The 22,313-nt window shown below is 46.4% G+C and overlaps 1 protein-coding gene across 3 annotated transcripts in view; it reads right to left on the bottom strand.

Annotated features, from left to right (window-relative positions):
• The window catches only part of LOC139479923 (HEAT repeat-containing protein 1-like), a 60,168-nt gene that overhangs the window by 13,565 nt on the left and 24,290 nt on the right, over positions 1–22,313 (bottom strand). For all 3 annotated transcript variants that reach the window (XM_071262846.1, XM_071262848.1, XM_071262847.1), the window contains exons 21-34: positions 21,547–21,780; positions 19,444–19,578; positions 18,306–18,400; positions 17,231–17,377; positions 16,797–16,900; positions 13,996–14,117; positions 13,381–13,509; positions 12,517–12,777; positions 11,331–11,463; positions 10,326–10,495; positions 8,890–9,060; positions 7,310–7,453; positions 3,446–3,613; positions 2,247–2,425 (exon numbers count right to left, since the gene is read on the bottom strand). In XM_071262846.1, coding sequence (XP_071118947.1) covers positions 2,247–2,425; positions 3,446–3,613; positions 7,310–7,453; positions 8,890–9,060; positions 10,326–10,495; positions 11,331–11,463; positions 12,517–12,777; positions 13,381–13,509; positions 13,996–14,117; positions 16,797–16,900; positions 17,231–17,377; positions 18,306–18,400; positions 19,444–19,578; positions 21,547–21,780 — 2,192 coding nt within the window. The remainder of the gene's footprint in view (positions 1–2,246; positions 2,426–3,445; positions 3,614–7,309; positions 7,454–8,889; positions 9,061–10,325; positions 10,496–11,330; positions 11,464–12,516; positions 12,778–13,380; positions 13,510–13,995; positions 14,118–16,796; positions 16,901–17,230; positions 17,378–18,305; positions 18,401–19,443; positions 19,579–21,546; positions 21,781–22,313) is intronic.

Here is a 22,313-nt window from a genome sequence, read left to right as displayed (position 1 = left end):
GTCGGTCAGTGAACATGTGGTGTCGGTCAGTGAACATGTGGTGTGGTGGTGTCAGTCAGTGAACATGTGGTGTGGTGGTGTCAGTCAGTGAACATGTGGTGTGGTGGTGTCGGTCAGTGAACATGTGGTGTGGTGGTGTCGGTCAGTGAACATGTGGTGTGGTGGTGTCGGTCAGTGAACATGTGGTGTCGGTCAGTGAACATGTGGTGTGGTGGTGTCAGTCAGTGAACATGTGGTGGTGTCAGTCAGTGAACATGTGGGGTGGTGGTGTCGGTCAGTGAACATGTGGTGTGGTGGTGTCAGTCAGTGAACATGTGGGGTGGTGGTGTCGGTCAGTGAACATGTGGTGTGGTGGTGTCAGTCAGTGAACATGTGGTGTGGTGGTGTCGGTCAGTGAACATGTGGGGTGGTGGTGTCAGTCAGTGAACATGTGGTGTGGTGGTGTCGGTCAGTGAACATGTGGTGTGGTGGTGTCGGTCAGTGAACATGTGGTGTGGTGGTGTCAGTCAGTGAACATGTAGTGTGGTGGTGTCAGTGAACATGTAGTGTGGTGGTGTCAGTCAGTGAACATGTGGTGGTGTCGGTCAGTGAACATGTGGTGTGGTGGTGTCAGTCAGTGAACATGTGGGGTGGTGGTGTCAGTCAGTGAACATGTGGTGTGGTGGTGTCAGTCAGTGAACATGTGGTGTGGTGGTGTCAGTCAGTGAACATGTGGTGTGGTGGTGTCAGTCAGTGAACATGTGGTGTGGTGGTGTCAGTCAGTGAACATGTGGTGGTGTCGGTCAGTGAACATGTGGTGTGGTGGTGTTGGTCAGTGAACATGTGGTGTGGTGGTGTCAGTCAGTGAACATGTGGTGGTGTCGGTCAGTGAACAGGTGGTGTGGTGGTGTCAGTCAGTGAACATGTGGTGTGGTGGTGTCAGTCAGTGAACATGTGGTGGTGTCGGTCAGTGAACAGGTGGTGTGGTGGTGTTGGTCAGTGAACATGTGGTGTGGTGGTGTTGGTCAGTGAACATGTGGTGTGGTGGTGTCAGTCAGTGAACATGTGGTGGTGTCGGTCAGTGAACAGGTGGTGTGGTGGTGTTGGTCAGTGAACATGTGGTGTGGTGGTGTCAGTCAGTGAACATGTGGTGGTGTCGGTCAGTGAACAGGTGGTGTGGTGGTGTCAGTCAGTGAACATGTGGTGTGGTGGTGTCAGTCAGTGAACATGTGGTGTGGTGGTGTCAGTCAGTGAACATGTGGTGGTGTCGGTCAGTGAACAGGTGGTGTGGTGGTGTTGGTCAGTGAACATGTGGTGTGGTGGTGTCAGTCAGTGAACATGTGGTGGTGTCGGTCAGTGAACAGGTGGTGTGGTGGTGTCAGTCAGTGAACATGTGGTGTGGTGGTGTCAGTCAGTGAACATGTGGTGGTGTCGGTCAGTGAACAGGTGGTGTGGTGGTGTTGGTCAGTGAACATGTGGTGGTGTCGGTCTGTGAACATGTGGTGTGGTGGTGTCGGTCAGTGAACATGTGGTGGTGTCGGTCAGTGAACATGTGGTGTGGTGGTGTCGGTCAGTGAACATGTGGTGTCGGTCAGTGAACAGGTGGTGTGGTGGTGTCGGTCAGTGAACAGGTGGTGTGGTGGTGTCGGTCAGTGAACATGTGGTGTGGTGGTGTTGGTCAGTGAACATGTGGTGGTGTCGGTCTGTGAACATGTGGTGTGGTGGTGTCGGTCAGTGAACATGTGGTGGTGTCGGTCAGTGAACATGTGGTGTGGTGGTGTCGGTCAGTGAACATGTGGTGGTGTCGGTCTGTGAACATGTGGTGTGGTGGTGTCGGTCTGTGAACATGTGGGGGGATGTCGTTCAGTGAACATGTGTGGTGATGTAGGTAGCCTACAGCGAGTGTGTTTGGCTATGTTTGTTTGTTGTAACCTTCATGTAGGTTGTTGTCAAACAAACATGTTTGAAACACCACAGTAAACACTTTGATGGGAAGAAGTTTTGTGTATGCTTGAGTTGTCAGTCAGCAAAATTTCACTTGTATCACAACAGTCTGCAAATAATGAAATCTAGACCAACAAACCAGTGATTGATATTCCACTGACTAAAACAGCAAACAAGAAAATACCCATTTCAGCCCGAAACTGGTGCCATGAATATGAAACCAATGCTAATTCATAAATCTTGATATTAACCAAGTTAGCAAAACAGAACCGGTGGTTACACAATGTTCTGAAAACCAAACGACGACATCACATGGGGCTCACCCAGCCAGCTCTTCAGTGCGGCCCAGGATCTTGAGGAGTTTGGGCATGAACGTGGGGAGGTGGGGGATGACATGGACCTTGAGGTCGGCCGAGATCTCCCCAACACACAGCAGTGCACACGCCAACACATTAGGGCTGTCCTTCCTCTTGGTCAGGACCTTGCAGGTGAGCTGCAGAACCTGAAATGGGGAACATGCTGCAGTACTGCACGTGTCATATCAACATGGACCCAAGGGCTTTGAATTTCAGCCGGTTAAAGAATATCTCGACCAGTGTTTAAAATACCGATCGTCTGATACCGAACAACACATCATGGGAGTGAATAAATATTAAGTTCCCACCTTATACTACAGCCCCAAAAACACAAATTTTGTGGTAATTTTTTTGTAAATTCTGCAACCGAATTTGATAATTCTGCACATAATTTTGCAAACTTTTAAGCATAGTTTCTCGAATAGCTTATTGAAGTGAATCTGGTGATCTACAGTGTAAACATACAGACATGCACTTCCAGAAAGTAATAATACAATATTCAACTTCAACTTGAAATCAGGATATTGATTTCATTTAACCATTACTCAAAACGTAAAATGTTTAAAAGATTATTTTTTCCTTTAATCCATATAACACAAAAACCTAAAATAATTATTTGGAATGACATAAAATATACAATACAGAATTGAAATAGTGTTCGTTTCAGTAAACCTATGCAACTTTTAAACTTTTAAAGTTAACAAGTTAACATTCTTCAGTGCATTTGACATTCTGTGACCGAAAAATGCAAAATTCTGCACGATGCAAGATGGATATATTTCTGCACCAAGTCTGCATTTCTGCAAATTAATCCGCCACCACGGAATCACGGATTACTGCTGGGACTGAATGTAATTTAACGTTATTCTTGCTGTATCATGGCTGCCTGTATATAATTGAGTTATAGGAAATACCAGTCAGACTTCTCTGTTGTTCCCTATTTTTACTTATTTCAGAGCTCATTTCAACTAGGGTTTATGTAACATTAGATTTTGAGAAAAAGGAAGAAGTCCTTCCACATTTCCAACAGCCTCAGGACTAGTGGCTTTGTCTAACCATATGATCCTACGGGACCTATTCTACTCCAGAACCCCACAGTGTCATGGCAGAGGACACTGAAACAAAGCAACTCTAACACAGTCCATGCCATGTTTTACACCACTGACCTTGATAAACCTGTCAGGGTGTTTAGTGCCTAGCAGACGACACAACACCTTCAGGCTGTAGAGAGCTGTCTGACCATTGACCCCTGTCTCCTCAAGGTCATCGGAGTCCAGAGTTGTCTGTTTCACTATGGCAGACAGTTCATCCACCAGCCCAATCAGGATTTTCTCCTGTAGAAAACATCACCATCATACAATTCTTCTCTACACAAGAACATACAGCATTGAATGTGATCTTCACTTTCAATCAGGAAGCTGTTATATTTTCCTGCGGACAAAGCCTTGAAAACTCAAGAAATTTATATGAGGCACATATACTTTGCCATTCTCAACCATACAGTCCATGACTACCGGGTTTCCCCACTAACAGTGTCTGGACTATGAGGTTTCCCCACAAACAGTGTCCGGACTATGAGGTTTCCCAACTAACAGTGTCCGGACTATGAGGTTTCCCCACTAACAGTGTCTGGACTATGAGGTTTCCCCACTAACAGTGTCTGGACTATGAGGTTTCCCAACTAACAGTGTCTGGACTATGAGGTTTCCCCACTAACAGTGTCCGGACTATGAGGTTTTCCCACTATCAGTGTCCGGACTACAAGGTTTCCCCACTAACTTTAGCCGGACTACAAGGTTTCTCCACTAACAGTGTCCGGACTACAAGGTTTCCCCACTAACAGTGTCCGGACTAAGGGGTTTCCCAACTAACAGTGTCCGGACTAAGGGGTTTCCCAACTAACAGTGTCCAGACTATGAGGTTTCCCCACTAACAGTGTCTGGACTATGAGGTTTCCCCACTAACAGTGTCTGGACTATGAGGTTTCCCCACTAACAGTGTCTGGACTATGAGGTTTCCCAACTAACAGTGTCTGGACTATGAGGTTTCCCCACTAACAGTGTCCGGACTATGAGGTTTCCCGACTATCAGTGTCCGGACTACAAGGTTTCCCCACTAACTTTAGCCGGACTACAAGGTTTCTCCACTAACAGTGTCCGGACTACAAGGTTTCCCCACTAACAGTGTCCGGACTAAGGGGTTTCCCAACTAACAGTGTCCGGACTAAGGGGTTTCCCAACTAACAGTGTCCGGACTAAGGGGTTTCCCAACTAACAGTGTCCGGACTAAGGGGTTTCCCAACTAACAGTGTCCAGACTAAGGGGTTTCCCACTAACAGTGTCCAGACTACAGGGTTTCCCCACTAACAGTGTCTGGACTACGGGGTTTCCCCACTATCAGTGTCCAGACTACGAGGTTTCCCCACTAACAATGGGTCCAGACTACACGGTTTCCCCACTAACAGTGTCTGGACTATGGGGTTTCCGCACTAACAGTGTCTGGACTACGGGGTTTCCCAACTAACAGTGTCCAGACTTCGAGGTTTCCCCACTAACAATGGGTCCAGACTACACGGTTTCCCCACTAACAGTGTCTGGACTACAAGGTTTCCCCACTAACAGTATCAAGACTACGGGGTTTCCCAACTAACAGTGTCCGGACTATGAGGTTTCCCCACTATCAGTGTCCGGACTACAAGGTTTCCCCACTTACAGTAGCTGGACTACAAGGTTTCTCCACTAACAGTGTCCGGACTAAGGGGTTTCCCAACTAACAGTGTCCAGACTACAGGGTTTCCCCACTAACAGTGTCAAGACTATGAGGTTTCCCAACTAACAGTGTCCTGACTACCGGGTTTCCCCACTAACAGTGTCTGGACTACAGGGTTCCCCACTAACAGTGTCTGGACTACGGGGTTTCCCCACTAACAGTGTCCGGACTAAGGGGTTTCCCAACTAACAGTGTCCGGAATACGGGGTTTCCCCACTAACAGTATCCGCACTACGGGGTTTCCCCACTAACAGTTCTGGGTTTCACCACTAACAGTGTCCGGACTAAGGGGTTTCCCAACTAACAGTGTCCGGACTCCGGGGTTTCCCCACTAACAGTATCCGCACTAAGGGGTTTCCCCACTAACAGTACTGGGTTTCACCACTAACAGTGTCCGGACTAAGGGGTTTCCCAACTAACAGTGTCCGGACTCCGGGGTTTCCCCACTAACAGTATCCGCACTACGGGGTTTCCCCACTAACAGTACTGGGTTTCACCACTAACAGTGTCCGGACTAAGGGGTTTCCAACTAACAGTGTTCGGACTCCGGGGTTTCCCCACTAACAGTGTCCGGACTACAAGGTTTCCCCACTAACAGTGTCCAGACTACAGGGTTTCCCAACTAACAGTGTCCAGACTATGGGGTTTCCCCACTAACAGTGTCCGGACTAAGGGGTTTCCCAACTAACAGTGTCCTGACTAAGGGGTTTCCCCACTAACAGTGTCCAGACTACAGGGTTTCCCCACTAACAGTGTCAAGACTATGAGGTTTCCCCACTAACAGTGTCCTGACTACCGGGTTTCCCCACTTACAGTGTCTGGACTACAGGGTTTCCCCACTAACAGTCTCTGGACTATGAGGTTTCCCAACTAACAGTGTCCGGACTATGAGGTTTCCCCACTATCAGTGTCCGGACTACAAGGTTTCCCCACTTACAGTAGCTGGACTACAAGGTTTCTCCACTAACAGTTCTGGGTTTCACCACTAACAGTGTCCGGACTAAGGGGTGTCCCAACTAACAGTGTCCGCACTAAGGGGTTTCCCCACTAACAGTACTGGGTTTCACCACTAACAGTGTCCGGACTAAGGGGTTTCCCAACTAACAGTGTCCGGACTCCGGGGTTTCCCCACTAACAGTATCCGCACTACGGGGTTTCCCCACTAACAGTACTGGGTTTCACCACTAACAGTGTCCGGACTAAGGGGTTTCCCAACTAACAGTGTTCGGACTAAGGGGTTTCCCCACTAACAGTATCCGGACTACAAGGTTTCCCCACTAACAGTGTCCAGACTATGGGGTTTCCCCACTAACAGTGTCCAGACTTCGGGGTTTCCCCACTAACAGTGTCCAGACTACAAGGTTTCCCCACTAACAGTGTCCAGACTACAAGGTTTCCCCACTAACAGTGTCTGGACTACGGGGTTTCCCCACTAACAGTGTCCGGACTAAGGGGTTTCCCAACTAACAGTGTCCAGACTACAGGGTTTCCCCACTAACAGTGTCCGGACTATGAGGTTTCCCCACTAACAGTATCCGCACTACAGGGTTTCCCCACTAACAGTACTGGGTTTCACCACTAACAGTGTCCGGACTAAGGGGTTTCCCAACTAACAGTGTTCGGACTCCGGGGTTTCCCCACTAACAGTGTCCGGACTACAAGGTTTCCCCACTAACAGTGTCCAGACTACAAGGTTTCCCAACTAACAGTGTCCAGACTATGGGGTTTCCCCACTAACAGTGTCCAGACTTCGGGGTTTCCCCACTAACAGTGTCCAGACTACAAGGTTTCCCAACTAACAGTGTCCAGACTACAAGGTTTCCCCACTAACAGTGTCTGGACTACGGGGTTTCCCCACTAACAGTGTCCGGACTAAGGGGTTTCCCAACTAACAGTGTCCAGACTACAGGGTTTCCCCACTAACAGTATCCAGACTACAAGGTTTCCCCACTAACAGTGTCCGGACTATGAGGTTTCCCCATTAACAGTGTCCAGACTACAAGAATGTAATAAAACGAATACATATGGCCGATTGGCTGTTTATTTGATATATTTAACCAATGAATCAAACAAGGGCTAGTTCCAGCAAGTCAAGTCAGATTACATCACATAAATGGCATTACTTCTCGTTAAAATGTGCCACAGCCTTCCGGCAGTTGTTCTACATAATGTACAAATCCTTTCATTTCCTGATCGTAAAGCAAAGTTCATTTCATAACCTGACAAAAAATAGACACATATCACTTTTACAGCGCACTGACCTGTTCCTTATCCACAACGTCCTTGACCTGCTGGAGGCGTGAGTTGAGGAGCTCCATGGCCTTGCGCTGGACAGTGGGCAGGCCGTGCTTCAGCAGCCCCGATATCACCTCCACAAACACGTGGTCCGGCAGCAGGCAGGCGATCTGGACAAACAAGCCATCAATTTGGATATTCATCTAATTGTATACTTACCCTGACACAACATACTGCAGTTTCCTACTTCGATCTTATTACACAGAACCCAAAACATGCATCTTCTTCTCAGGAGCAACATCTGCCCTTGGTTACAATGTGTTGTGTCAGGATCAGAAATGACCTGTTTTTGCGACACTCGGGGACAGTCCACCAATATTCTAGTGGCCTGTAAATAACAAAGTCTGGGCCAGACACAAAACACGTCAGTGCATTATGATACACAATCAGCCAAACATTTTGACCAATCCTAGTTATTCAGCTCTTACAAGTGTTGGGTGCTGGGGACTCTTTCTGCACAAACATAAAGCGGCCATGTTGTCTGGACAGGCCAGCCAGCTTGTATGGGTCCCTACAAGATGTGAGGTGAGGTGAAATTGGGTTTAACGTCGCGTCCAAGATTATTGCACTTATATAGCGACGTGCATGCACGTGTATGTATGTGTGTGGCTGCTTGTACCAGTCCGGACTGATGCCGATTTATAGTGCTAGCTCACTGAGATACCATGCCGCAGTTTAACATGAATACCCCACTCAGACACAGTATACTGACTCCGAGCCGACCAGTCCTTGTTTTAGACCCTTAATGCCGAGCGCCAGACAGGGTAACAACAATTACAATCTTTTAACGTCTTTTTGTATGACGCGGCCCGTGATCGAACCCTGGACCTTCCGTTCTCCGGGCGGACGCTCTACCACAAGACCACGGAGGCGGTCTCCCTACAAGATGGCGACTGACAAATAAAATAGCTACAATCCTTACAAGTAATGACACTCAAAATGATAACAGCACTGATGGAACAATGAGTGAGTGAGTATGGCTTTATGTTGCTTTAAGCAATATTCCAGCAATATCACGACAAGGGACACCAGAAATGGGCATCCATGTGGGGAATCCAACCCAGGTCTTCAGCATGATAAGCAAATGCTTTAACCACTAGGATACCCCACTGCCCTGATGGAACAATGAGTGAGTGAGTGAATGAATGAGTATGGTTTTACGCCGCTTTTAGCAATATTCCAGCAATATCACGACGAGGGACATCAGAAAAGGGGTTCACACATTGTATCCATGTGTCTCACCTTATCGATCATGTCATAAGGTCCCAGGCCTCTCAGTGGGGTGACAGTGTCTTACAGCTGCACAGGTAAGTCTCACCTTATCGATCATGTCATAAGGTCCCAGGCCTCTCCGTGGGGTGACAGTGTCTCACAGCTGCACAGGTAAGTCTCACCTTATCGATCATGTCATAAGGTCCCAGGCCTCTCCGTGGGGTGACAGTGTCTCACAGCTGCACAGGTAAGTCTCACCTTATCGATCATGTCATAAGGTCCCAGGCCTATCCGTGGGGTGACAGTGTCTCACAGCTGCACAGGTAAGTCTCACCTTATCGATCATGTCATAAGCCTTGTGGAGGTAGGCCTTCCAGAAGCGAGAGGTGGGTTTGTTCTGGTGCTTGTCCACAGTCCTGGAGATCTGGCTGATGTACTGGAGAAGAGTCTCAAGAAGAGACTCAAAGTTCCTCTGCAGTGATTTCTTCCCCTCCTTGGCTGCAACCTTCAAATACCAGAACACCTCAACACAACTGCAACAATCAACACATACCAGTTCACCACGTCCCAAAATTATCAGTCATGCCTTGACTCGAGCCCAAAATTTGGAAATTCAAGATGGCTGCAGAAAGCCGAATATCTATTTAAATTGACTGAAAGATTTCCTTGTAATGTGAAAAGGGAGTGAGTGAGTTAGTTTTTGACGAGTATTTCAGTGACATCACAACATGTAAGCTCAATGTGGGAGGAAAGCCAAGGGGACGCAGATTTTAGTCCTAGTAGAACCCACAAGCATGAGTATGGTGCTGATAAACCAAGAATCGAGGGGAGTGAGTTGAGAGCTTAACATCACCTTGTGATTGACACAACCATATAGTGAATGACGAGAAGCTAACTCAAGATTCTGGGATTCAACAGATCATAAGACTGTGTCACACCTTACTCTGCACCGCCAAGTGTGGCTGGTGCCTTAGATGACTGGACCATGCAGATTATGGGGGACCATTGGAAAAACAAATACAAAGTTAAAATAAAGGACAAAAGTATGTAATTATAGTCAAATGTTACGAATAAATTATTAAAAGTTACCAATAAAGGTCAAAATACAAAACAAACAGACGCCGGTCAAAAAATACAAAGTTGAACTAAAGGTCAAAAGTATGCAATATAAGTCAAATGTTACGAAAAGATGTCATATGAAAAGAAAGAACAATGTGTAATACAGAATGTCAGTGCTCACGAAAGGACACTAAACTGCTAAAGGTCGTAGATAATAAAGAACGCCAGATGGCGCTGCAATTTGTAAAACATTCAGAGTTTAATTGGCTTGTTCCCCTGTGTATATGATAACTGCATGGCCGCCCATAGCAGGTCCCAAGAAATGTCTAAACATATCAATAAACAAGTTCTGACCATATTTCTGCCTTGGTCAAAGTCAGCATCAACAATAATCTAACATCAATAATTCATAATACAATCCATTTTCTTGTTTTATTTATAGAGTGAGTGAGCAAGAGGGGTTTTACACTGCTTTCAGCAATATTGACACATTGCAACCATGTGGGGAACCAAACCTAAGCCTTTTGCATGAGGAGGAAACACTTTAACCACTAGGCTACCCCACCACACCTTGTTTCATAGTATTGCCTGCCCCAAATTTTGGGAATTTAATTTTATTTATTTATGTCGTTCCAATTAACATTGTGCTTTAAAAAGGGTCATGTGATTGTTCTTTAACCAATCAAGTCCCATCCTCTAATGTCCTCCTACCTGTGACACAAACTGCTGATGAGAGAGAAGGGCGACGAACAGATGGACGCCAGCATACTTGAAGTGCCGCAGCTGCTTGGCAGTGTGGAAGGGTACACTGAAGATCTCGCTGTCCTCCTTCTTCAAGGACCCCAGGGACTGAGGGACACTTTTAGCCTTGATCACTGTGTCTGCACATACACAAGTAAGAGTGAGTGAGTGGGTGAATGAGTGGGTGAATGAGTGGGTGAGTGAGTGAGTGAGTGAGTGAGTGAGTGAGTGAGTGAGTTTAACGCTGCTTTGAACATAGTATTTCATTACATCACAGCATGTCAGCTTGCTGTAGGAGGAAAGCCGAAGTGATGCAGGTCTTAGACATTTACCAATTTTATGAAACCCACGAGCATGAGTATTATGCTGACAATTATGGAAACATTGTGAGGGCAAATCTTGGATTTCAACCCATTATCATAGGTTGCTGGCACACCTAAGGGATGCAACTCTGTACAGCGAATTATTTGCCTTAGAAACCGGAACACCTGTGACCCCTAAAGTAACAAAGAGGTCTCCATGCATTTGTGTAAGACATGTACTACTCAAATAAAGTTACTGACCATCCAGTTCTTTCGTATTACTTTAGTTAATCTATCATGCAATGACAGATTAACTACAGGTTAGGCGAAATGGGGTTTAATGACACGTCCAAGATGTCTGCTTACTTAGTGACATTTTATAGCGCTCGCCCACTGAGATACCATGTGGCAGTTTAACATGAATAACCCACTCAGACACAGTATACTGACTCATTGCTTTCGCCCCTTAATGCCGAGCACCAGACAGGGTAACAACAAGTACCATCTTTTAACATCTTTTGGTATGATGCGGCCAGGGATGGAATCCCGCACCTTCCGCTCTACGAGCAGATGCTCAACCACTAAACAACGGAGGCGGTCAAGAATAACTATAGTCATATACAAGAATCCGATGCTCCTTAAGTTTTTTTTAGTAGAATATGAGGCAACATACCATCTTTGTCATCCGGCAGCTGGGAGATATACACAATAGCATCCCGGGCCGCCATGAGCTGGGTTGCTGGTGAGAAGGAGGTTGACAGACTCAGGATGAATTCTAGTTCCGCAGGTGCTATAGGTCCTGACATCTGGTAATACAAGAAACATGATCAGACATGTCACTAACAACCCATCAGCATTGTACAGGGATATGTCCAGGTATTTATAGTGGATTCAAAACTTGTCATAGAGAAAAACAAAATCGTTATTTAGCTCAAACTGATCACCTCTTTAAAGCCACAAGGGGCGGTCGGGTAGCCTAGTGGTTAAAGCGTTCGCTTGTCACGCAGAAGACCCGGGTTCAATTCCCGACATGGGTACAATGTGTGAAGCCCATTTCTGGTGTCCCCCACCGTGATATTGCTGGAATATTGCTAAAAGTGGCGTAAAGCCATACTCGCTCACTCGTTAAAGCCAGAACATAAGTTTTTACTACACAACATGAACTGGGAAATTCGTAATTCCAATTTGGGAATATTTACCGACATTTGCTGCAAACCTGGAGCTGAATATCGGCCTCCAAGCACATTTAGAAAAATCCCTGATGTCTCTTATGGATAATAGTGTCACCACCTTGTGATAAACTGACAGCTTGTACTTCAAATTCTTTTCAATATACGACTCAAAAGAGTGAGTTGGGTTTAACGCCGCTTTTAACAGTATTCCAGTTATATCGCGGGGTGTCAGCTTTATGTGGGAGGAAAGCTCGAAGTGATGCATGTCTCAGACATTTACCACTTCGGTGAAACCCACGAGCACAGGTATGGTGCTGACAAATCTAGAAACATAATCGGGGTGAACTGGGATTCGAACCCACAATCATAGGTTTCTGGCGTGCCCAAGGGACGCAACTCTGCTCAGCGAATCGCCGTGCCTTAGACGACTGGGCCACCTGTGTCCCCCTACTCAAAAGAACTTAAGGAACATCCTACAGTTACTCTGTTCTGGCATGATGACAGAGGAACTATAGGAATATGAAAGAATCCTACAAAATAATCCCCAAGCCAGAGATGATGTGTTTTTAGTATTTAAAGGCTAGTGAAATACCTTAAGGGCTAGTAGTGGTCATTAGCCTATAACTAGCGCATGGAATACCCAGTGGTCTTACATTGCAGTGGTCAAAAGCATCATGTCACACAAACCTTCTCTTCCAGAACGAGGTGGGAGTCGTCTGGCCTGGCGCTACGCTCCCGCGTCACCACATGCTCGATAAACAGAAGCAGGCATCTCCACAGGTATTGCTTCTGTCCCACAATCCTCACAAGCTTTGTGTACAGCATCAACTTCCTGTGTTGTGGGATGTAGGGATAGGCGTCGACGAAGACTCGCATCACCATGGTGATGACCTCCTCTGGTTTGCTAGTCAGACTAGATTTCCGAGGCGAGGATTTCCCTTCACATGTCTGCAAGAAAAACGTTGAACCAATCCTCATTAGTCAGCTCATACAACAATCATGGAGTGCTATTTGCCTATCCAGCCCAGGAATCTTCATAGCGGAAATGAAATAAGTGATGGAGTGTGTGTTTAATGCAGCAACTGACTATAAAAGTCCAGTTTTAGTTTTGATTGCAGGATTGCAAAGCATGTGTACCTTCATCAACTGGGTGTCGACAAATATTTTGCAATTCTTTTCATGTAAATCAAGGTGCTCATGTGATTTGATGCACTTGGCGATGTAAAGCCCGTTTTATAACAATATTGATCTTGATTGGCAATCAGATCGTCGTGATTGGGTGCCGCCATTTTGTTTGAAGCAAATGCAAGTGATATGAGAGATGGAATCTGATTGGTCAAAAGGGACATAGAAGGGACATAACTCATAACAGCCACTGGTGGCGCTATGATCGAGCTTGGATGGAAAATGGACTTTTACAGGACTTGTCTTGGGAAGATGCACTCAGCAATATGGCAGCTACATGACTCGTTTGTAACTAATCAAGTCTGGACGAGAAAATCCAGAGATTGATATTGACAGAAATAAGTCATCATGAATGCAGTGACTCACACTGATGAGTGCGGGGATGACGTTCTCCAGGATCTTGCTGATGACGTGGAAGCTGTAGCTGTCGTCCTGGCGCAGGATGTTGGCGCCCATGAAGGTGAACACTGTCATGATGTTGTGCAGCAAGTGCTCCTACAAACAGACAGACAACACCATACATGTGAGATAGGCACAGGTGTTCCTACAATCAAACAGCACATCCTACATGTGGAATTGCTATGATCCTGCACTGAATATCTTGTGTAATTTGTTATGTAATCTTGTGTAATCTTATACTTTCTAATACACCTTAAATGTTAGTAAGAACAACCTTAGTCACAACGGATCAAAAAAATAATAGACTTCTCACTTCATTTATTTCTTCCTACCAATCAGTTTAGTATCTGAAGGTAAAATCTACTTAATGTTAACTCCACTGAAATAGCACCACATTATTCTGTACAGAGTATATTTGCACAAAAGAACTGCTGAAAATTCAATTTTTCAAATGGTTGCAGTGCAGTGTTGTACTTTCTTAATAACATGCACCAGCAACATGTGATCCATACCCTTTGAAAAATATTTTTCCGACCAAACTTAAAAAATTAGGGATTGTTATGCAAAGATCGTCTGGCATACTGGGCATATCTTGGCGGACACAGTCAGCACGAGCAGGGCCTGATGATGAGTCTGTGGGTTGTCAGATGTCCGGATACACTGAACAATCAGCTCCATGCTGAAGTGTTCCTCGGGGATGGAACCTGCATCGTAACAATGGACAATACAGTAGATGCATCGTCCTCACTTCCCCTCTCTTACACAAATCATATAATCTTTGTTTGTACAATACACATGGTATTGTTTTATTTTGCACTTTAATCATGTAATTTGAGATCAGAGATTAATGTACATTCTCAATGTGAAAATACTTTACAATGAAAGGAAATTTCCTGAGAAATTGATATTATTTTTGAAACACTATTTTGAAAATAGTCAATAATCTTTCAAGCTGTTAATCAAAGAGTTATATTGTACTTTAAAATGAGAATGATCAGACTGCAGGTGTGTGAGGGTATAAACTGTATGTGTGTCATGGTACAGTGTGCAGGTGTGTGAGGGTACAGACTGTAGGTGTTTGAGGGTACAGACGGCAGGTTTGTGAGGGTACAGACGGCAGGTGTGTGAGGGTACAGACTGCAGGTGTGTGAGGGTACAGACTGCAGGTGTGTGAGGGTACAGACTGCAGGTGTGTGAGGGTACATACTGCAGGTGTGTGAGGGTGTAGACTGCAGGTGTGTGAGAGTACAGACCGCAGGTGTGTGAGGGTACAGACTGCAGGTGTGTGAGGGTGGACTGCAGGTGTGTGAGGGTACAGACTGCAGGTGTGTGAGGGTACAGACTGCAGGTGTGTGAGGGTACAGACCGCAGGTGTGTGAGGGTACAGACTACAGGTGTGTGAGGGTACAGACCGCAGGTGTGTGAGGGTACAGACTGCAGGTGTGTGAGGGTACAGACTGCAGGTGTGTGAGAGTACAGACTGCAGGTGTGTGAGGGTACAGACTGCAGGTGAGTGAGGGTACAGACTGCAGGTGTGTGAGGGTACAGACTGCAGGTGTGTGAGGGTACAGACTACAGGTGTGTGAGGGTACAGACTGCAGGTGTGTGAGAGTACAGACTGCAGGTGTGTGAGGGTACAGACTGCAGGTGTGTGAGGGTACAGACTGCAGGTGTGTGAGGGTACAGACTGCAGGTGTGTGAGAGTACAGACTGCAGGTGTGTGAGGGTACAGACTGCAGGTGTGTGAGGGTACAGACTGCAGGTGTGTGAGGGGACAGACTGCAGGTGTGTGAGGGGACAGACTGCAGGTGTGTGAGAGTACAGACTGCAGGTGTGTGAGGGTACAGACTACAGGTGTGTGAGGGCAGAGACTGCAGGTGTGTGAGGGGACAGACTACAGGTGTGTGAGGGGACAGACTACAGGTGTGTGAGGATACAGACCGCAGGTGTGTGAGGGTACAGACTACAGGTGTGTGAGGGGAGAGACTGCAGGTGTGTGAGGGTACAGACTGCAGGTGTGTGAGAGTACAGACTGCTGGTGTGTGAGGGTACAGACTGCAGCTGTGTGAGGGTAAAGACTGCAGGTGTGTGAGAGTCCAGACTGCAGGTGTGTGAGGGTACAGACTGCAGGTGTGTGAGGGTACAGACTGCAGGTGTGTGAGGGTACAGACTACAGGTGTGTGAGGGTACAGACCGCAGGTGTGTGAGGGTACAGACTGCAGGTGTGTGAGGGTACAGACTGCAGGTGTGTGAGAGTACAGACTGCAGGTGTGTGAGGGTACAGACTGCAGGTGTGTGAGGGTACAGACTGCAGGTGTGTGAGGGTACAGACTGCAGGTGTGTGAGGGTACAGACTACAGGTGTGTGAGGGTACAGACTGCAGGTGTGTGAGGGTACAGACTGCAGGTGTGTGAGGGTACAGACTGCAGCTGTGTGAGGGTAAAGACTGCAGGTGTGTGAGAGTCCAGACTGCAGCTGTGTGAGGGTACAGACTGCAGGTGTGTGAGGGTACAGACTGCAGGTGTGTGAGGGTACAGACTACAGGTGTGTGAGGGGAGAGACTGCAGGTGTGTGAGGGGACAGACCGCAGGTGTGTGAGGGGACAGACCACAGGTGTGTGAGGGTACAGACCACAGGTGTGTGAGGGTACAGACTGCAGGTGTGTGAGGGTACAGACTGCAGGTGTGTGAGGGTACAGACTGCAGGTGTGTGAGGGTACAGACTGCAGGTGTGTGAGGGGACAGACCGCAGGTGTGTGAGGGTACAGACTGCAGGTGTGTGAGGGTACAGACTACAGGTGTGTGAGGGGACAGACCGCAGGTGTGTGAGGGTACAGACTGCAGGTGTGTGAGGGTACAGACTGCAGGTGTGTGAGGGTACAGACTGCAGGTGTGTGAGGGTACAGACTACAGGTGTGTGAGGGTACAGACTGCAGGTGTGTGAGGGTACAGACTGCAAGTGTGTGAGAGTACAGACTACAGGTGTGTGAGGGTACAGACTGCAGGTGTGTGCGGGTGAAGACTGCAGGTGTGTAAGGGTGCAGACTGCAGGTGTGCAAAGGTGTATAGACTGCAGGTGTGAGGGTACAGACTGCAGGTGTGTAAGGGTGCAGACTGCAGGTGTGTGAAGGTGCAGACTGCAGGTGTGTAAGGGTGCAGACTGCAGGTGTGCAAAGGTGTATAGACTGCAGGTGTGAGGGTACAGACTGCAGGTGTGTAAGGGTGCAGACTACAGGTGTGTGAGGGTGCAGACTGCAGGTGTGTAAGGGTGCAGACTGCAGGTGTGCAAAGGTGTATAGACTGCAGGTGTGAGGGTACAGACTGCAGGTGTGTAAGGGTGCAGACTGCAGGTGTGTGAGGGTGCAGACTGCAGGTGCAAGGTACCTCCGTCCTGGTCAGTGTTGAACCTGTTACACAGGTTGTAGATGGTGGTCAGCAGCAACTGCTTGATGTACTCCGCACTGTTGTGGTCCTCCAGGTCAAGCGCTCTGTCAGGGACAGAATGAGTCTATTTAGGTCCGCATTAATTGTAAAGCATTAGTACTGGGGGCTAATTCTTTCCATGAAATCCCCCTTGGAAACCTACTTAGAGCATGGGGACCAATTGTGCCTTTTAAGCCCCCTGTAGACCTACTTCAAGTACTTCATCCCTAAAGGGCACCTGTGAGATATGCCTAAGGTACCGGACACCAATCATGCCCCTGAAACTCCATTAGAGACATGCTTTAGGAACCTACTTTTCAGTTGATTAGTTGGTGTCTACCCCATCCTTCTGCCAAGTCGTTCTATAGTTACTGACTGGTCCCTGAGCAACTTACTTGGCCAGGACCTGGAAGCAGACGGGGATGAGTTGGGCTCTGTTGTCCAGCTTCTTCTTGTCCTGGACAGCCTCCAGGATGATGACCACTCGCTGCCACTCAGGACGATCAAACACAGCTAGTGTGCTGCTCTCCTCCTCTGGGAGCCTGGAGTCAAGGGGTTGCAGGAGTGAGTGAGTGAGTTACGTCAGTTAGTGAGTGAGTGAGTGAGTTACGTCAGTTAGTGACTGAGTGAGAGAGTTGGGAGAGAGGTTTGTTTGTTTGTTGTTTATTGCTACACTCAGCAATATTCCAGCTATATGGCGGAGGTCTGGACAAGATAATCCAGTGATTGATATCATGAGCATCTATCTATGCAATTGGACTATAATGACATGCATCAACCAAGTTAGCAAGCCTCACCTCCTGATCCCATTAGTTGCATCTTACGACAAACATAGTCATCTTTTATGTCAAGCATGGGTTGCTGAAGATCTATTCTAACTAGGATCGGGGAGTGAGAAAGAGTTTGGAGAGGGAGGGGAGCTAGTAGGTAAGAGATGACAGAAGTAAGTGAGTGGGAAGAGAGGTGATGAAGGAGAGATTGAGTGTGGGATGGGGAGGAAGTAGGGAAGGAAGGAGGAAGGTGGGGTTGAATACAGCTTTAACAGTTTTTGAAATGTTTTTCTATTACATGTTTTTCAACAGTTTTTCAATTGTTAAAAAGTGACAAAGGTCATTGATGTTTACCCCTGTGAAGAAACTCATAATAAACACGCTGATAAAACATTATCATTATCAGGGTGAATCTGGGATTCAAATACAATCAGCAGATCCTGGCAACAAAGGGATGCAACTCTGCCCCAAAAAAGTACATCAATTTCCCCATGCCAAGTGAGGGATGCAATGGTTCACAGATAGACGAATCATGATTTCATGGTCGGCATTTGTAAACAGTTGACAAATTTGTTACAAAATTGGATCCATTGACATTAAGAGAACCTTTAAACTGTGCCTATATCATTTTTGTTCAACATAGGTGATGATGCACACACTGACAATCTTTACTAAGCAACTTCACATCACAGTTTCTTACTTTCTCTGTCGTTTAGCTTCTCGGACTTTGCGAGCAGTTGATATCTGTAGAACTGGTTTCAGTTCAGATATAATATGTTCTGCTTGAAGATGAAGCTGTGAACAGGAAAAAATTTGAACATGTATTAATCAACTCAGGAACACATTTAAAACATGGAAATTTGAAAAAAAACAACTAAATAGCCTGTAATCTATTGTAACATAGTTGGCATGCTATCTCATGTCCAACAAATATCAAGAGCTGTAGGATTCTTTGGTTTGTGTAGATGAAAGTTTGGCAGACTTCACAGAGGTTTCAACAGGAGTGAGTGAATGTTGTTTTAGACCGCAGTCATCAAAGTTCCTGTCTGCAAAGGGCAGAACAGTGACCGACTGATCAAGCAGCCATCTACGTAATCTGGGCACAATCTGGACCACCCTATCCTCACTAGTTAAGTCTCACAACAAACATGGGTACTGTTAACTATAAGGGCTGGGTCGGGAAACTCGGGTCGGGTGGGAACTGAGTAGGACCAGGGTACCCACAGGACTACCCGTACCCGTGGTTAGTCACGTGATATATTGTCTAATGACAAAAATTATCTCAAACTCTATGGTTACACTACAAGTCACTAATGTTCGCAGTTCTTTCTCATTATGCACTCATTCCTTCCAACTTCCATATGTTTGAATAAAGATAACATTTTGTCAACTTCAGTGCTATGGTGAAACTTTTCCCAACCGAACTGTTTGTAAATATCTCATGAGACCCGGGTAGGTTTGGGTAATAGAAGGGTGGGTACCCAGGTAGTAAATCTGGACTCGTCCCAGCCCTATTAGCTATCCCCACATGGCATAACTAGAGTGAGTGAGTTTAATGCTATTTTGGGCAGTATTTCATAATACAGGTTTTAGACATTTACAAGATGTGAATAGTGCTGACAAACCTAGAAACATGGTCAGGGTGAATTTGGGATTCAAACCTATGATCATAGGTTTCAGCCATGACTAAGGGAATCAACTCTGCATAGCAAATGATAGGCCTTGGATGACTGGCCCAACTATGACCCAAACAATATGAGCAGTCAAAAAGGTGATGTATTCAAGGTTTTTCATTTCTAAAAACAAAGATGGCACATCCTTAGTCGGACTAAACTTACAGTTTTCTTGACAGTCTTGCGGACGCTGTTTGACACGTTGATGTTGGCGGTGTTGAGCCAGGCAGTGAAGAGGCTGCTGAGGATGGCCTGTTGTACTGATCTGGTAGGCAGACCGTCGTACACTTCACGACTTATCTGTAAGGGAACTCACTGTATTGAGGGATGCACATTACATGTTTTCCATCTACAGTCAATGAGACTATCTATATCAAAGCTCATGGGAATCTTTTGTTTCATTTAACAGAATCACATATTTGTTATATACATGTATGAGGTGTAAACAAAACAGTTTTGAAAGGTAATGATTCTAGTGAGTGAGTGAGTGGAATTTATCACCGATTTGAACAGTATTCCAGTTATATCGCAGCATGTCAGCTTAATGTGGGAGGAAATCCAGAAGTGATGCAGGGCTCAGACATTTCCACTTTGGTGAAACCCATGAGTACGGGTATGGTGCTGACAAACCTAGAAAGTAAATCTTGGCGTACCAGGATTCAAACCCAGGCCCATAGGTTTCTGGCTCCCACCCCATTAAACAGTAATAACATTATTTCAGCAGTGGGTTAGCATGTATGCTTATTATGTGAGGAAGCCAAATAAGACACAGATTGTAGAGTTGTGAGGTGGGGTGAGGTGAGGTGAGGTGAAATGGGGTTTAACGTCGCGTCCAAGATTATTGCACTTATATAGCGACGTGCATGCACGTGTGTGTGTGTGGCTGCTTGTACTGGTCCGGACTGATGCCGATTTATAGTGCCAGCACACTGAGATACCATGCCGCAGTTTAACATGAATACCCCACTCAGACACAGTATACTGACTCCGAGCCGACCAGTCCTTGTTTTAGCCCTTTAATGCTGAGCGCCAGACAGGGTAACAACAAGTACCATCTTTTAACGTCTTTTGGTATAGTTGTGAGGTGAAATTGGGTTTGACACCACATTCAAGATTATTGCACTTACAAAGCGACATGCATGGATGTGAGCATGTTTGTGTGTGTCTGTGTGCATGTGTGTGTCTGTCTGCATGTGTGTGTGTCTGTCTGCATGTGTGTGTGTCTGTCTGCATGTGTGTGTGTGTCTGTCTGGATGTGTGTGTGTCTGTCTGCATGTGTGTGTGTCTGTCTGGATGTGTGTGTGTCTGTCTGCATGTGTGTGTGTCTGTCTGGATGTGTGTGTGTCTGTCTGCATGTGTGTGTGTCTGTCTGGATGTGTGTGTGTCTGTCTGCATGTGTGTGTGTCTGTCTGGATGTGTGTGTGTCTGTCTGCATGTGTGTGTGTGTGTGTATGTCTGCATGTGTGTGTGTGTCTGTCTACATGTGTGTGTCTGTGTGCATGTTTGTGTGTGTGTGTCTCTGTGAGTGTGTCTGTGTGCATGTTTGTGTGTGTCTGTGTGCATGTGTGTGTGTGTCTGCATGTGTGTGTCTGTGTGCATGTTTGTGTGTCTGTGTGTGTGTGCATGTTTGTGTGTCTGTGTGTGTGTGCATGTGTGTGTGTCTGTGTGCATGTGTGTGTGTCTGTCTGCATGTTTGTGTGTGTGTGCATGAGTGTGTCTGTGTGCATGTGTGTGTGTGTCTGTGTGTGTGTGTGTGTATATGTGTGCTTGTGTGTGTGTCTAGCAGCCTGTACTAGTCTGGACTTATGCCGGTTTTATAGTACTGGCCCACTGAGATGTATGCTTCAGTTTAATAGGAATACCCGCTTACTGCCTCTGAGTCAAAACTCAATCTGTTGCCAATGTGACCACCTTTGGTCACCTCTTGGTCTTGGGCGCTCGGCATTCAGGGGACGAAACAAGAACTGGTCAGCTCAGAGATTACTGTGTCTGAGTTGGGAATGCATGGTAAACTATGGCATGGTATCTCAGTGGACAAGCACTATAAAAACCAGCATTAGTCAATATCAGTACAAGCAGCCACATTATCCTGTGCATGCACTTCAATATAAGTGATAATCTTGGACACGACGATAAACCCAATTTCACCTCTCCAAGCTACCAACTAGATATCGGAGCCATAATATTATCCTCCACTACACCCTGCCCGAGATGTGGAGCAGAACGTAAACCAAATGTGTTTCTATAAATAGATAGGGGATACCAAACCTGATCAATGGCCATCTCTGCAACCGATCGACCGGACTGCACTGGGTTGAGTGTCGACTCAATGGCCTTCACAAGGACGTTGAGAGGCAGACTGGAATCCTGGACACAGGCGATGGTCTCTGTGGTGTACCTGCCTAGCAGCAGTTCCACACAATCCAGCTCCAAGCCACCAAACTTATCCTCAGGGACTTGGAGCAGACGGTCAAGTAAGGGAAGTAACTGTGTCATGTTTTCCTGAAACATTATGGAAAAGTGACAAACGGCCTTCTGGCATAAAAAATGATGCAAGGATTCTCAACTGCCACACAAACACGGAGCTAATTCTAAGCGGTGAAATTGCACCAGTTCACCTCTTACATTTCAATAGCCCACACCATCAATAATGAGTGAGTGAGTATGGTTTTACGATTTATGTGGTGCTTTAACAGTGAAGATGGGGCTAGAATATTGTGAGTGAGTCAGTCAGTTGGGTTGAACGCCACTTTTAACAGTATTCCAGTTATATCACGGCGTGTCAGCTTAAAGTGGTAGGAAAGCCCCAAGTGATGTTTACCACTTCGGTGAAACCCAAAAGTCTTTTTGCAGGAGAATCACAACCCTGAATCAATTGTTTTAAAATTTCCATGATCGAAGATAGGATATTGTAGGGCAGAAACAGGTAGTCCAGAGGGCATTGGGATATCCTATGTATAGTCTACCAGGAAATACTTTGTGGGAGAATCTGCATAAACTGGTTGTTGTTATTATTCATGCGTTCAAACCAATAT

Source organism: Haliotis cracherodii, unplaced genomic scaffold (assembly GCF_022045235.1).
Source record: "Haliotis cracherodii isolate W230 unplaced genomic scaffold, xgHalCrac1.p SCAF_4, whole genome shotgun sequence".
Classification (NCBI taxonomy): domain Eukaryota; kingdom Metazoa; phylum Mollusca; class Gastropoda; order Lepetellida; family Haliotidae; genus Haliotis; species Haliotis cracherodii.
The sequence above is the reverse complement of the archived record's forward strand: the minus strand, read 5'-3'. Positions and strand labels throughout refer to the sequence as shown.